Below are 15,214 nucleotides of genomic sequence, written 5' to 3' on the forward strand. Positions count from 1 at the left end.
AAAATGATTGAGTGATTGTAGTATCACTGACCCTGACCAGCACACTGAAGGACAGAAGCCACTCTCCCGGAAACACCTGACCTTGAAACATCCCCCTGTCCATTACTGTCACCTAGACAACACAGCAAAGGTAGATGTGAGTAAACAACACAAATGAACAAATACTCATAAGGAAATCTCAAGAATGGTGTTTATGGTAGCATAAAGTGCCTTATACAGAACTCCTTCATGGTTTAACATCACATATCTGCTGAGAGTCACATGTAGATATCGGTAATCAGAGACCTCCACAGACAACCTGATATGATTTAAATCACCCTTATCTGCAACGGAATCAAACAAGCACAAATATATTATTCCTAGGGTTGTCAATAGGTAAATTAATTATTACATTATGTTTTGTAATATGATTCTTCTCCAATTTTAAATTTGCCTCTAAATATACATTCACTGAGCACTTAATTAGGATCACCTATACACCTACATTTTCATGTGATTATCTAATCAGCCAATAATACGGCAGCAGTGCAGTGCATAAAATCATGCAGGTATGGGTTGGGAGCTTCAGTTAATGTTCACATCAACCATCAGAATGGGGAAAAAATGTGACCTCAGTGATTTCGACCGTGGCATGATTGTTGGTGCTAGACAGGCTGGTTTGAGTATTTCTGTAACTGCTGATCTCCTAGGATTTTTACGCACAACAGTCTCTTGAGTTTGCTCAGAATGGTGACAAAAACAAAAAGCATCCAGTGAGTGGCAGTTCTGCAGACAGAAACGCCTTGTTGATGAGAGAGGTCAACGGAGAATGGCTAGACTGGTTCGAGCTGACAGAAAGGCTACGGTAACTCAGATAACCACTCTGTACAATTGTAGTGAGCAGAATAGCATCTCAGAATGCACAACATGTCGAACCTTGAGGCAGATTGGTTACAACAGCAGTAGACCACATCGGGCACTTTATTAGGACCATAGTGTTCCTAATAAAGTGCTCAGTGAGTGTATAAATATGAATTATGTTCCTTTGTCAGGAAAGAAAACAAAATAATATGCATCAAAGATTCAGCAGTGGCAACATTGTGTTTCGCTTGCAGGTGATATTTCATACATGCTGTACTTCGATGATAATTTTATTACACCTTACAAACACTACAAATGACTTTACTGTTGTTAAAAGCCCCATCTAGATTTAATTTATAAATCAATATGTTTTTAAGTAGACATTTACTGATTAAAAAAACTTAAGAGGTCATAAAAAGTCTGCATCATTCCATGTCAGACTGTATGAACATGAATGTACGTGTGTGTATTCCTAACCCATGGGCTCCTGAGTGAGCTGCTGGGCTCTTAGGTAAAGAGAGAATGAGAATGAGGCTGTTCGGTCTAGGTAAACTCTATCAGGCAGAGTGGATGTTGGGCTCAGGTCAGGGTGTGAAAAGACTTCCATGTCCACGATCACACCTGATGAGGACTCACTGATATACGCCAGGTAGGAATATAAGTCCTGAAACATGACAAGAACAAATAATATAACATGACATTTCTAGAAGCATCATCACCAAAGCCTGGTCACAATTCAAGGAACAGTTGAATAGATCTTAACATTAAATACCAGAGCACAACCATAATAACTGTTATACGAAATTTTGTTCTTAATTTTTACAGAATATTGTCGAGCTGTACATTTGCGGTAAAAGAGTCTCACACCTTGTACGCCACTTCATCCTTCCACATGCGTGAGATGGAGCTTTCATTAGGATCTCTAATGTCCTGAAAAAGGAAGGAGGAATTTAATATAATGTAATCAAATGTAACCCCATATAGTCAAGATATACAGTTGTGCTCAAAAGTTTGCATACCCTGGCAGGCATTGATTTTGAAAATATCATGCAAAAAACTGTCTTTTATTTAAGGATAGTGATCATATGAAGCCATTTATCATCACATAGTTGTTTGGCTCCTTTTTAAATCATATGATAACAGAAATCACCCAAATGGCCCTGATAAAAAGTTTACACACCCTTGAATGTTTGGCCTTGTTACAGACACACAAGGTGACACACACAGGTTTAAATGGCAATTAAATTTTAATTTCCCACACCTGTGTCTTTTTAAATTGCAATTAGTGCCTGTGTATATATAGTCAATAAGTTTGTTAGCTCTCACGTGGATGCACCGAGCAGGCTAGATACTGAGCCATGGGGAGCAGAAAAGAACTGTCAAAAGACCTGCGTAACAATGTAATGGAACTTTATAAAGATGGAAAAGGATATAAAATGATATCCAAAGCCTTGAAAATGCCAGTCAGTACTGTTCAATCACTTATTAAGAAGTGGAAAATTCTCTTGATCTCTTGGGGATCTCTTGATACCAAGCCAAGGTCAGGTAGACCAAGAAAGATTTCAGCCACAACTGCCAGAAGAATTGTTCGGGATACAAAGAAAAACCCACAGGTAACCTCAGGAGAAATACAGGCTGCTCTGGAAAAAGACGGCGTGGTTGTTTCAAGAAGCACAATACGACGATACTTGAACAAAAATGCCAGAAAGAAGCCTTTACTGCGCCAATGCCACAAAAAAGCCCAGTTACAATATGCCCGACAACACCTTGACATGCCTCACAGCTTCTGGCACACTGTAATTTGGAGTGACGAGACCAAAATAGAGCTTTATGGTCACAACCATAAGTGCTATGTTTGGAGAGGGGTCAACAAGACCTGTAGTGAAAAGAATACCATCCCCACTGTGAAGCATGATGGTGGCTCACTGATGTTTTGGGGGGGTGTGAGCTCTAAAGGCACGGGGAATCTTGTGAAAATTGATGGCAAGTTGAATGCAGCATGTTATCAGAAAATACTGGCAGACAATTTGCATTCTTCTGCACGAATGCTGTGCATGGGACGCACTTGGACTTTCCAGCACCACAATGACCCTAAGCACAAGGCCAAGTTGACCCTCCAGTGGTTACAGCAGAAAAAGGTGAAGGTTCTGGAGTGGCCATCACAGTCTCCTGAACTTAATATCATCAAGCCACTCTGGGGAGATCTCAAACGTGCGGTTCATGCAAGACGACCAAAGACTTTGCATGACCTGGAGGCATTTTGCCAAGACGAATGGGCAGCTACACCACCTGCAAGAATTTGGGGCCTCATAGACAACTATTACAAAAGACTTTTGAACAGGGGTCATTTAATTTTTTTCATTGTTGCCATGTTTTGTTTTATGATTGTGCCATTCTGTTATAACCTACAGTTGAATATGAATCCCATAAGAAATAAAATAAATGTGTTTTGCCTGCTCACTCATGTTTTCTTTAAAAATGGTACATATATTACCAATTCTCCAAGGGTAAGCAAAAAAAAAAAGCCTCTATGCAGCAGAGAGTAATCTTAACAGTCAAATACTCACAGGAGGAAAGATGGTAAGCAGTCCATGAAATATTTAGATGTATAATTAACCTATTAATGATAGTATTTCTTAAGTGTACTTTACTCTTTTTTTGGCCAGGGGACCTCCACAATTACCAGTCTAGACTGGTTTACAGTAAAAACTGTGTTAGAGCTATTATGTTCAGTAATCTGAATTGAGCCAGACATGATGTGAACAATAACAGCAGTGTATATGTGTGTGGCAGCGGGGGCGTGGTCAAGCATCTCTCCGGAGAGAGAGAAAGCGGTAAGGGCGCTTGCACCTGAGCTAGATTATGTCTAACACCTGTCTCTAATTTCAGTGAGCACGGGGAGAGCGGCATAAAAGAGCCACACCGCCAGCAGCTGGGGGAGAGACTGGCACAATGAAGGCCACGGTGCTACAAGCTATTGTGTTGATTGTGTGTAAAGTTAGTGTTTAAGTAAATATTTGCCTGTGAAGCTGTTGAGTTTGTGAAACTGTAAGCATCAGGGTGGATAAATTAAACGCCTACCTGAACCGGGAAACCTCGCTTCTCGCCTCCTCCTTTCCACGGAAAAGTGTTACAATGTGTAAGCAGGTTGCAAGCATATATACGTATATTCTGCTGGTAAAATACCATTATGTTTTGCCCATGGAGCTGCAGCAGGTGGTAGAGAAGGCCCTGGTACACAGCCAATGACTGTGTGGTGTGTAATCCAGAGGGGGGCGTCACTATGGGGGGGCTAGCCAGGTACCACTGCAATCGGTTAAAGCGCTCTAGATGGGGCAAATCCTCAAAGTAATCCCAGTCAAAGGGACATGCAGACAGAAATGTAAAGTGACTGTATGACCTATAAAACAGAGAAAGAGACGTCAGATAAAAAGATCAAAGCAGAGTCAACAGAAATTAACAAACACAAAAGACAGAGCAAGCATATATCTTACTGCAAGTATTGAGCTTGGTGTGGTGCTTGAGCAAAATGACTGTAATACAGAATCTCAGGCACTGGAAGCTTCCTCTTCACAATAGAACCTTTTCCATCAAAGTCCACCATGTACATCACCTACACACCAGCACACCCACACAGATATTGCAATTATAGTCTGTACTTGTTTATTTTGAATAAAAACTGATGTGTAGATCTGGCCTCCAGAACATTCCCCCTGGCTATAGATCTGGTGAGTGTGTACATGTGAACATGATCTATTGTGTGTGTGTGTGTGTGTGTGTGTGTGTTTGTATTTAAACCTCCTGTAACTCTTTACTGCTGTCGTAAAACACTGTGAGTGTGCTGTAATCATCAGAGTAAGAATGAGGTCCTTTAAGAGCCTGCAGACTGGAGAACACATGCCAGCCCTGAGATGGTCGCAAACGAAACACAGAATCTGTTCTTTCCTGACCCCACCACAGCTTCAGAGAGAAACAGAAAGAGAAGCACATACCTAATTTTACAAATACCGACTAGAAAGGTCCATTAAGAATTTTCTCATATTTTCACATTCATATTTCAGTAATACTTTGTACAGTACAGTAACCTTTCCTGATTTTAAGAATTTCTAAAACATAAACACACCTCCTCTTGTTCAGTGACAAAGGCAAATTTTCCATCATAGGACAGAGTGAAATATTTTATCATCTGCTCCAAAGGAAATCCTCTGAAGAACAGAAAACTCTGCCCAACATCCCAACTGCACAAACACACATAAACATACTGATACTTACATACACCAAGACTTATTTTAAAGCAAAAATTCACCCGTAAATGAAAATTCTCTCATCATTTACTCATCCTCATGCCATCCCTGATGTGTATGACTTTCTTTCTTCTGCTGAACACAAATTAAGATTTTTAGAAGAATATCTCAGCTCTGCAGGTCCACACAATGCAAGTGACTGTGGTTCAACACTTTCAAGCTCCAAAAAGCACATAAAAGTAATCCATAAGACTACAATGGTTTAATCCATGTCTTCTAAAGCGATCCAACTGGTTTTGGGTGAGAACAGACCAAAATGCAACACTCGATTACACTTCCTAGTGCTTGACCCATGCACAGAGCACTAGACGGAGCTAGGAAGTGTAATCAAGCTTAAAATCATGATCCCCAAGGAGACTGCTGAGGTCAAGATTTATCGTGAAAACTGAGTCACATTTTGGTCTGTTCTCACTCAAAACCAATTGGATCACTTCAAAAGATATGGATTAAACCACTGGAGTCAGATGAATTAATTTTATGCTGCCTTTATGTGCTTTTTGGAGCTTTAATGTTTTGGTCACCATTAACTTGCATTGTATGGACCTACAGAGCTGAGATATTCTTCTAAAAATCTTCATTTATGTTCTGCAGAAGAAAGAAAGTCATATAAATCTGGGATGGCATGAGGGTGAGTAAATGATGAGAGAATTTTCATTTTTGGGTGAACTATTCTTTAAATATAATAATGTAAATACTTGTGTAAGTATTCATGTTGTGTAGTACATGCATGTTTACGTACGTGAGCACATATGAGCAGATAAGTGTGTTGCCCCAGATGTACAGGATTCCTGTGCTGGGGTTAAACGTCATTCCATTGAGCTTCAGCTCTACAGAGCTGCTCTCCTTGTGCTCTGTTACACACACACACGTATATACACATGCTTCCAGTCATATGAGAGTATTGATATGTTTTTTTGTGTTTTTTTTTTTTTTTTTTTTGTGCTTATGTTGATTCTCACCATTAGGGATGAACTTAGGTAAAGGGTCACCCATGTGAAAATCACTGTCTATAGAAAAACACAAAGAACAGGGACATTCCTGACTGTGACATAGAGATATCAGTAATAGTGTGGTTGCTTGTTAGCATGTTATACAGTTTATCTCAGAGCCATTCAAGAACTTAATTATGTCACATGATTGGCTGAGTTTTGATAAAACAGAAGAGAATATAACTGTAAATGTGTAGTGACTTTGTAGTATTCCAGTAGGTGGTGCTAGTGTGGTAATGATAACACAGCCACCTCAGATGGCAGCCTCTGCTCCTACCTAACAGTTCAAAAGTGTGCTAGTACAGGTGTTCATATAAGGCATTTTGCTTTGAGTAGGATGTTTGTTGGTGAAAATTAGCTAAAGTAAAAATCTGTGCACATATGTGAATTTTTATTTAATTTATTATTTTTTATAAATTTGCCAGTGGCTTATCATCTGAAGTGATAATATACTAAATGCAAGAAACAGAGCCCTTGAAGCCATGCAGTGTTAGTAACTTTTAGAAACTCTGTTAGTAACACTCGACTTCCTGATTCATCTTTGCTTGAGTGTTGAAGCCTCTGCGTCAGAAGATCTGAAACCATGCCATCATACTGTATGTTTATTTCCCTTTGAGTTCAGGTACCTAAGATTAGAAATGTGTAGGAGTGTGTTTGTGTTCGTGTATATACCTAGTGTGAGCAGTATGTATGAATGCTTGTGGTCTTGTTGTGGAAGCAATTCTACTAGGATGATATCAGTCACATTTTGTTGAGCATATAGGGCTGCTGAACGCACCTGGCAGCTGGGACCTAAAGAAAAAGATTAAATCAGTATCATATTCTTCCTTATAAATAAATGTCAACATTTATTAGAAAATATATTAGAAAATAATTAGTGATGCAGAGCATTTAATAAGTGTACACATGATCACTTCATTTACTTTTTATAACAATACACTCACAATTCTTATCACTTTCACAATTCATATCACAGCATAGAGAAGTCAAAAACTCGCATGCGGTGTGGCCGAAAGAATCCACCAACTCCGTAAAGGTCACATCCCCATCTAATTGCAAAAAAAGAGAGAGAGAGCAGATGAATGAGATGAAGAGGAATCTCTTTGTAATGATCATGATGATATTGGAGGAAAAAGGGGAGAGGGGAACACAATAAGGGATTCTGTGAGAGACAAAGAGAGAATACAGTTTAGTATCTGACCGAAAACCTCTGCACGGTGGAGGGTTCCACTCTGCAAGCCTCCCCCCGAAACATAGAAGTACTCTCTTCCATGATGAGGAACACTCGCTGGTACCAAACCAGACACACAGACTGACCTTAATACTTGTTCCCATGCATCTATAAACAGAGAGAGAGAGAAGACAAGTGACAGTTAAAGAAAGAAAAAGGAGAGGGGATAGGGAGGGGAAGAGAGAAAAGGAAGCAAAAGTGAGACAGTAAGCAAAGAGATAGAGAGAGGAAAATGTTTTTTTCATAATCTTTCACCAAAAAGTAAAAACTTAGTCTGCATTCAAAATAACTTTTCTTTTCTGTTGACATAACCCAGGTGGGTGGGGGAGCATAATATTAACCAATAACACCATTACTACTATCCAATAAAATTGCAATGGATAAAATTAATATTCCCACCGAATATTCTGCTTCACACATACTGTAAATGCATGACATTTCAGTAGTTAATTGCTGTTACAGAATTTTTAATGTTGCAGAAGCTGCAAGTGCTGTAAAGGGACAGTTGAAAAGGGGTAGTTCACACAAAAATGAGAATTCTCTCATTATTTACTCACCCTCATGCCATTCCAGATATGTATGACTTACTTTCTTCTGCTGAACACAAACAAAGATTTGTAGAAGAATATTTCAGCTCTGTAGGTCATCACAATGAAAGTGAATGGGTACCAACATTTTGAAGCTCCAAAGGACATAAAGGCAGCATAAAAGTAATCCATATGATTACTATTATGTTTTCATGTCTTTTATTTTGAAAACTCGGTTCCTTGTTCCTGCCATGTTTTCATGTGTTTTGTTCTTATTGGTTCCTTGTCATGTTACTGTCATGTGACCCTCTTGTTACACTATGTTTCTTAGTCCTGTCTCTTCATTAGTCTATGTTTAATAGTCTTATTATCAGTTCTGTTTTATCAATGGTTCTTGTTTCATTGCCTTGTTTTCATGTTTATTAGTTTAGCCTTGTCATTGGTTGTCTCTGTCTTGTAGTTACCCATGTTCATGTATTTAAGCCCTCATGTTTGCCATTGTCACTTGTCAAATATTGTGTTATTGTAACATTGTGTCAAGTCTAGTCAAGTCGTTTATGTTTGTTTTGTTTTGTTTTCACGTTTTTGGATATCACTCATGTAAATAAACTGCACTTGGGTTTTCACACTTCCTTGTCTCTCCTGTGTCTTCAGCCTGCCTCCACGTTATAATTACAGTGGTTAAATCAATGTCTTCAGAAGCGATATGATAGGTGTGGGTGAGAAACAGATCAATATTTGAGTCCTCACTCTCCACTTTCACTTTCAAATTATTCTACATTCTTCATGCATATCGCCACCTACTGGGCGGGGAGGAGAACCTATAATTAAAAAGGACTTAAATATTTATCTGTTTCTCAAATATCCTTCCAAAAATCTTTGTGTTCTGCAGAAGAAAGAAAAGTCATACACATCTGGAACGGCATGAGTGTGAGAAAATTATGATTTTTTTTTTTTTTTGATAACTATTCCTTTAAGTGCTGCACTTACACAGATTTTTTTGTGTGAGTAAAGAAAATAGGCCCATTATTAAAATATTTTCCATTCTACTGGTAATACATAGACAATCACCAATGTTCTATTTCAGAAGTGATATGTATAACAATCTCATACAGAGCTTTTGTACCTGATGGTGGCACTTTGAGGGGTAGAAGTGAATAGTTTCCAAGGTAACGGTATAACTGTTGATTGTGCCTGACAAATAGTGAGCTCTCTGTAGATATCGCTTCCTGAATCATAGAAGAGATTTCTACCTGCGGACAACTCAAAGAGCCTGACCAGTGGCTCTCTATATTCACCTAAACATGCACATACAATTCATTTAGAGGCATTGAAAACAGGCGCAAGCTAAACACACACAGCTCCATGCCAACCAATTCACACAAAGTTTACCTCGATGAGTGATGTGAACTGAAACTCCGTAGCCGTCATGAGCACAGCTTTTAAGCCTGGTATGCCTGGCAACAAGAGAACAGGTGTGTGGTCCACTGCAGCCCAAAGTGGACGAGATGGACTACCAACCCTCAGCATGTCTTCTAGATCCTGTATCTATTCAGAGATAAATAAAACACACTAATACATATGCTAAAAAGTTCTGTATTAAAACATAGGTATTAATCATTGCTGTATAAATGACTCTATTATACATTTTTGTTGTAGATGTTCAAATGTAGTGTTATTATAAAAGATAAATGACAAAAAATTTAAAATATATGTCTTTTTTGTGTATTTTGAACCTTCTTCTAACAACTCTAATATTTAAAAGACTGTTTCCATTACAGACATTACAGACAACATCTCTTTTAAAGAGAAAATAAGGCTTTCACTTCATAGTTTAACACTTATGCTTTTCTTCTAACGACTTGAGAGACTTCAGAAGACATAACGACGTTTCCGGCAAGGGAACATATTGAGCAGTGATGCTCCCTGACTTTTACGGTGCATTCTGAGAACTTTTAGGGAGCAAAAGTTTCAGTGCACTGGAACAATTTTGCAATTGGGACAGCCCTACAAAAGGCCAACTCCCTGATCAGTGCCCTGACTACTGAACTAGGGAACTGATTGAGACGCAACGAGATACTGTTAATCTGCACTGGCTTGTTTAAAGGTGCACTCAGTAAGTTTTTATTCATGTCCTCTTGGACTTACAGTGACACCTAGTGGTGTGGATGCAGCACCATTCAATCAATAGTTTTCCATTGTTTCCAAAATGCCATTGTAGAAAATCACTTTTCACAGTCAGCCATGATTAATTTAATCCACTAGTGAAAGTGTCCAATGACATGGCAGTTACTGAGATTAAGCAGGAGTAGTATTAGGCTGATCATGTGATCCTAACATGGCAGCTCCCATGAAGGGACCCTCTCCATTTAAAATAATTAGCTTTTATAAGGTTACTGATATGACTGGAGTCTTCATCTCATGTACGTTATCATGAAAATATGCATATGTTTCAAAATTACAATTAATTTCTATAGGAGTAAAACGTTTTTAATAGGGAAAAATTACTGAGTGCACCTTTAAGTATAAGTTTTTATTCTCTTTGACCTTACCTCATTGCCAAAGGATGTTTCAGTCTTTCCTTTCTCTGTAGCACGCACATAGCCATTCACATTTATGGTAAAGCTGCCCTCAGGTTCACCATCATATGAACAGAGAAAGGCTATTATATGCCGATAATGATTTATGAAAACAAAATTGACACTCACACCCACATATTCTCTCATACACTCACCTTTTCTCAGGTACATCCTGAGAACCAAATCCATTAGATTTAACCTTCAGCCTGTACACCACTGAACCATTGATGATGGGCATTGGGGCGTACCAGCCAAACGGACACATCTTACTTCCACAGGGTGCTACAAACACAAGCAAACTCCTCAGTATAAATAAATGTGTTTATATTTACAAGCATAAGCAAGCACTGAAACATACAAACCGCTGTCTGATAATGGGGCGGTTTTGAGTTCCACTTCCAGTCTCAGTAGTTTGAGGCGAGTGGGGTGTGTGGACTCCTGGAACCTCACAATCACTATTGGAGTCAAACCAGTCAATAAACCGTCCAGCATGGCTTTCGCCGAAGACTCCTACAGACACACACACTTAAGCATTGTGTGCATGAGTGTACACATTAGTAACAAATAATGTATGTAGAGAAGTTGATTTTGCTACCTTGGAACCACACAGCAGGTCTACTCTGATGTAATATGGAAATCCCATAAATTTCTGAGACACAGCAGAGCATTATAAAACATTACACACAAAACATTCATTACACAAGTTCAAATCAAGATTCATTATATATATATATACACATACAGGTGCATCTCAATAAATTAGAATGTTGTGGAAAAGTTCATTTATTTCAGTAATTCAACTCAAATTGTGAAACTCGTGTATTAAATAAATTCAATGCACACAGACTGAAGTAGTTTAAGTCTTTGGTTCTTTTAATTGTGATGATTTTGGCTCACATTTAACAAAAACCCACCAATTCACTATCTCAAAAAATTAGAATACATCATAAGACCAATAAAAAAAACATTTTTAGTGAATTGTTGGCCTTCTGGAAAGTATGTTCATTTACTGCGTATGTACTCAATACTTGGTAGGGGCTCCTTTTGCTTTAATTACTGCCTCAATTCGGCGTGGCATGGAGGTGATCAGTTTGTGGCACTGCTGAGGCGGTATGGAAGCCCAGGTTTCTTTGACAGTGGCCTTCAGCTCATCTGCATTTTTTGGTCTCTTGTTTCTCATTTTCCTCTTGACAATACCCCATAGATTCTCTATGGGGTTCAGATCTGGTGAGTTTGCTGGCCAGTCAAGCACACCAACACCATGGTCATTTAACCAACTTTTGGTGCTTTTGGCAGTGTGGGCAGGTGCCAAATCCTGCTGGAAAATGAAATCAGCATCTTTAAAAAGCTGGTCAGCAGAAGGAAGCATGAAGTGCTCCAAAATTTCTTGGTAAATGGGTGCAGTGACTTTGGTTTTCAAAAAACACAATGGACCAACACCAGCAGATGACATTGCACCCCAAATCATCACAGACTGTGGAAACTTAACACTGGACTTCAAGCAACTTGGGCTATGAGCTTCTCCACCCTTCCTCCAGACTCTAGGAGCTTGGTTTCCAAATGAAATACAAAACTTGCTCTCATCTGAAAAGAGGACTTTGGACCACTGGGCAACAGTCCAGTTCTTCTCCTTAGCCCAGGTAAGACGCCTCTGACGTTGTCTGTGGTTCAGGAGTGGCTTAACAAGAGGAATACGACAACTGTAGCCAAATTCCTTGACATGTCTGTGTGTGGTGGCTCTTGATACCTTGACCCCAGCCTCAGTCCATTCCCTGTGAAGTTCACCCAAATTCTTGAATCGATTTTGCTTGACAATCATAAGGCTGCGGTTCTCTTGGTTGGTTGTGCATCTTTTTCTTCCACACTTTTTCCTTCCACTCAACTTTCTGTTAACATGCTTGGATACAGCACTCTGTGAACAGCCAGCTTCTTTGGCAATGAATGTTTGTGGCTTACCCTCCTTGTGAAGGGTGTCAATGATTGTCTTCTGGACAACTATCAGATCAGCAGTCTTCCCCATGATTGTGTAGGCTAGTGAACCAAACTGAGAGACCATTTTGAAGGCTCAGGAAACCTTTGCAGGTGTTTTGAGTTGATTAGCTGATTGGCATGTCACCATATTCTAATTTTTTGAGATAGTGAATTGGTGGGTTTTTGTTAAATGTGAGCCAAAATCATCACAATTAAAAGAACCAAAGACTTAAACTACTTCAGTCTGTGTGCATTGAATTTATTTAATACACGAGTTTCACAATTTGGTTGAATCACTGAAAAAAATTAACTTTTCCACGACATTCTAATTTATTGAGATGCACCTGTATATTTATACAGTGGCAAGAAAAATTATGTGAACCCCTTGGAATTAGCTTTTTTTCTGCATTAATTGGTCAAAATGTGATCTCATCTTAATCAAAGTCACAAGTATAGACAAACATAATGTGCTTAAGCTAACAACACACAAACAATTATAATCTTTCATGTCTTTATTGAACACATCCTATTAAACAATCACAGAGCTGTGGAAAATGTAAGCGAACCCCTAATTTTAATAACTGGTCGATTCTCCTTTGGCAGCAATAACCTCAACTGAGCATTTCCGGTAGCTGCGGATTAGACCTGCACAACATTCAGAAGGAATTCTGGACCATTATTCCTCACAGAACTGCTTCAGCTCAGCCATATTTTTATGATGTCTGAGAGGTCATTCCACAACAGTTCTCTTGAGGTCATTCCACAGCATCTCTAAAAGGTGGATTTTCTTTTTTTTAAGCCATTTTGTAGCGGATTTACTTCGATGTTTAGGGTCACTGTCCTGCTGCATCACCCACCTTCTAATGAGGTTCAGCTGGCGCATAGCCACCCTGATCCTGTAGGATATCTTGATAAACTTAGGAATTAATTTCCCTCAATGATGGTCTAGGCCCCAAAGCAGCAAAGCAGCCCAAATCATGATACTCCATCCACTGTCCTTAACTGTTGTGATGATTTTTTCATGTTGGTATGCGGTGCCCTTTTTACACCATACGTAGTGCTGTGTGTTTTCCCAAACAATTCAACCTTAGTTTCATCAGTCTACAAAACATATTCCCAGTAGCGTTGTGGAGTGTCAAGGTGGTCTTTGGCAAACTTCTGGCATGTAGCAATGTTTTTGATGGAAAGCAAAGGCTTCTTTCATGGTGTCCTACCATGGACACCATACCTGTTTAATGTTTCTGTATAGAAGACTAATGATCAGGGATGTTAACCAGTTCCAATGATTCCTTCAAGTTTATAGCTGTCACTCAAGGTTTTTTTTTACCTCATTGAGCATTTTGCGGTGTGCCCTTTGAGTTATCTTGGCTGGACGGCCACTTCTAGGGAGAGTAGCCACAGTAATTAATCATCTCCATTTATAGACAGTTTGTCTAACTGGGGACAGATGAATATCTAAGCTCTGCGAGATAACTGTGTAGTTCTTTTGATCGTAGGTCTTCTGAGAGTGTCAGTGGATGTTTCTTGTAAATAGCAAACTCAAAATGTTTGAGTGCTTTTTATAAGTCAGAGTAGCTTTAACCCACACCTCAAATCTTCTAACAATAATTAGATACCAGGTTTGCCAACTCCTGACTCTAATTATCTTTTGTTGACGTCATTAGCCTGGGGGTTCACATACTTTTTCCAGTGTACACTGTGAATGTTTGAACAATGTATTCAATATATACAAGAACAATACAATAATTTGTGTAGTTATTTGTTAAAACAGTAATTTTTTGTGTAACTGTAATTTAGATGAATATCAAACCAGATTTTAGACTAATTTATACATAAATGCAGGTAATTCAAAAGGGTTCAAATACTATTTCTTGCCATTATATATATATATATATATATATATATATATATATATATATATATATATATATAATTTTTATTATTATTCTGTATAATATCGAAGATGTGGGCTCACGTTTTTATGTGTATCCACAGGCTGGTCGGTTAAAGTTTCCATTATGGCTTGTACACTGGGGTCTAGATCCTGCACCTCGATGGCCCCGTTACGCCACGAGACTGGAATCCACAGACTGCAGGCTTCCGTGGAAATGTGCTCGGGTTTACACAAGCGCGCGCCCCACTCGCACTCTGCGGCGCGAGATACTCCTGACAGCGCGAGCACCATAACTACAATCATCCGCATTACTAAATAAACACACAGAATAAAACCAATACATGTATACTGACCCAGACTTACAAAACGAACACTATAATTCACAGTGTAGTGACTCTACACCCTGTTTAGGTGCACTTCAGCCTCCTTGTCTATCATCTCAATCCCCCTACCTACCTCTGAGGATGGCCATCCCAGTGCCATTTTAGGGTAAGTGTTAGGGGTTGTGGGTCATTCAAAATATGCTACCCATGTTGGCAGCACATCTTGATAGGCATTTTCACCACCTTAGATTCAAAAAAAGAAAAACGATTGGCAGTTTGTTTGTCAATTCATTCCATATGCACATGCTCCAGTCCAGTGGTTGTTCGTTCCAAATAGTAAACACACAACTGGCTCCATTTAGTGAGTGTGCTCGCTCAGGAAAAACCTACAGTTGAAGTGTCTAGTCAGAGACGGATGGCTCTATGGCACTAGCTACATCGCGGGAGGTCAGAGCCCTTCTAAGGGTGTCTACAAGCTTAGAATAAAATAGCATAACGCGGCGGTCTCTTAGACAGTTTTTTTTAAATGGATGTCTATTGAAGAGATGCTTCAGTG

At 39.1% G+C, this 15,214-nt stretch overlaps 1 protein-coding gene across 2 annotated transcripts in view; it reads right to left on the reverse strand.

Annotated features, from left to right (window-relative positions):
- Positions 1 to 15,160, reverse strand: part of LOC127422563 (cation channel sperm-associated auxiliary subunit gamma-like) — a 20,505-nt gene extending 5,345 nt beyond the window's left edge. The window contains exons 1-21 of one of the 2 annotated variants that reach the window (XM_051666205.1): positions 14,792 to 15,160; positions 14,417 to 14,646; positions 11,066 to 11,119; positions 10,833 to 10,980; positions 10,626 to 10,752; positions 10,444 to 10,516; positions 9,284 to 9,439; positions 9,018 to 9,189; positions 7,335 to 7,472; positions 7,078 to 7,182; positions 6,806 to 6,925; positions 6,104 to 6,151; positions 5,884 to 5,995; positions 4,964 to 5,078; positions 4,639 to 4,800; positions 4,335 to 4,453; positions 4,027 to 4,240; positions 1,708 to 1,770; positions 1,318 to 1,504; positions 211 to 323; positions 32 to 112 (exon numbers count right to left, since the gene is read on the reverse strand). In XM_051666205.1, coding sequence (XP_051522165.1) covers positions 32 to 112; positions 211 to 323; positions 1,318 to 1,504; positions 1,708 to 1,770; positions 4,027 to 4,240; positions 4,335 to 4,453; positions 4,639 to 4,800; positions 4,964 to 5,078; positions 5,884 to 5,995; positions 6,104 to 6,151; positions 6,806 to 6,925; positions 7,078 to 7,182; positions 7,335 to 7,472; positions 9,018 to 9,189; positions 9,284 to 9,439; positions 10,444 to 10,516; positions 10,626 to 10,752; positions 10,833 to 10,980; positions 11,066 to 11,119; positions 14,417 to 14,646; positions 14,792 to 14,807 — 2,553 coding nt within the window. In that variant the 5' untranslated portion in view covers positions 14,808 to 15,160. Of the gene's footprint in view, positions 1 to 31; positions 113 to 210; positions 324 to 1,317; positions 1,505 to 1,707; positions 1,771 to 3,921; positions 4,241 to 4,334; positions 4,454 to 4,638; positions 4,801 to 4,963; positions 5,079 to 5,883; positions 5,996 to 6,103; positions 6,152 to 6,805; positions 6,926 to 7,077; positions 7,183 to 7,334; positions 7,473 to 9,017; positions 9,190 to 9,283; positions 9,440 to 10,443; positions 10,517 to 10,625; positions 10,753 to 10,832; positions 10,981 to 11,065; positions 11,120 to 14,416; positions 14,647 to 14,791 lie in introns of both variants that reach the window. The other variant, XM_051666195.1, reaches the window with a different exon arrangement.
- Positions 15,161 to 15,214: the final 54 nt, after the last annotated feature.

Source organism: Myxocyprinus asiaticus, chromosome 3 (genome assembly GCF_019703515.2).
Source record: "Myxocyprinus asiaticus isolate MX2 ecotype Aquarium Trade chromosome 3, UBuf_Myxa_2, whole genome shotgun sequence".
In the NCBI taxonomy this organism is placed as follows: Eukaryota; Metazoa; Chordata; class Actinopteri; order Cypriniformes; family Catostomidae; genus Myxocyprinus; species Myxocyprinus asiaticus.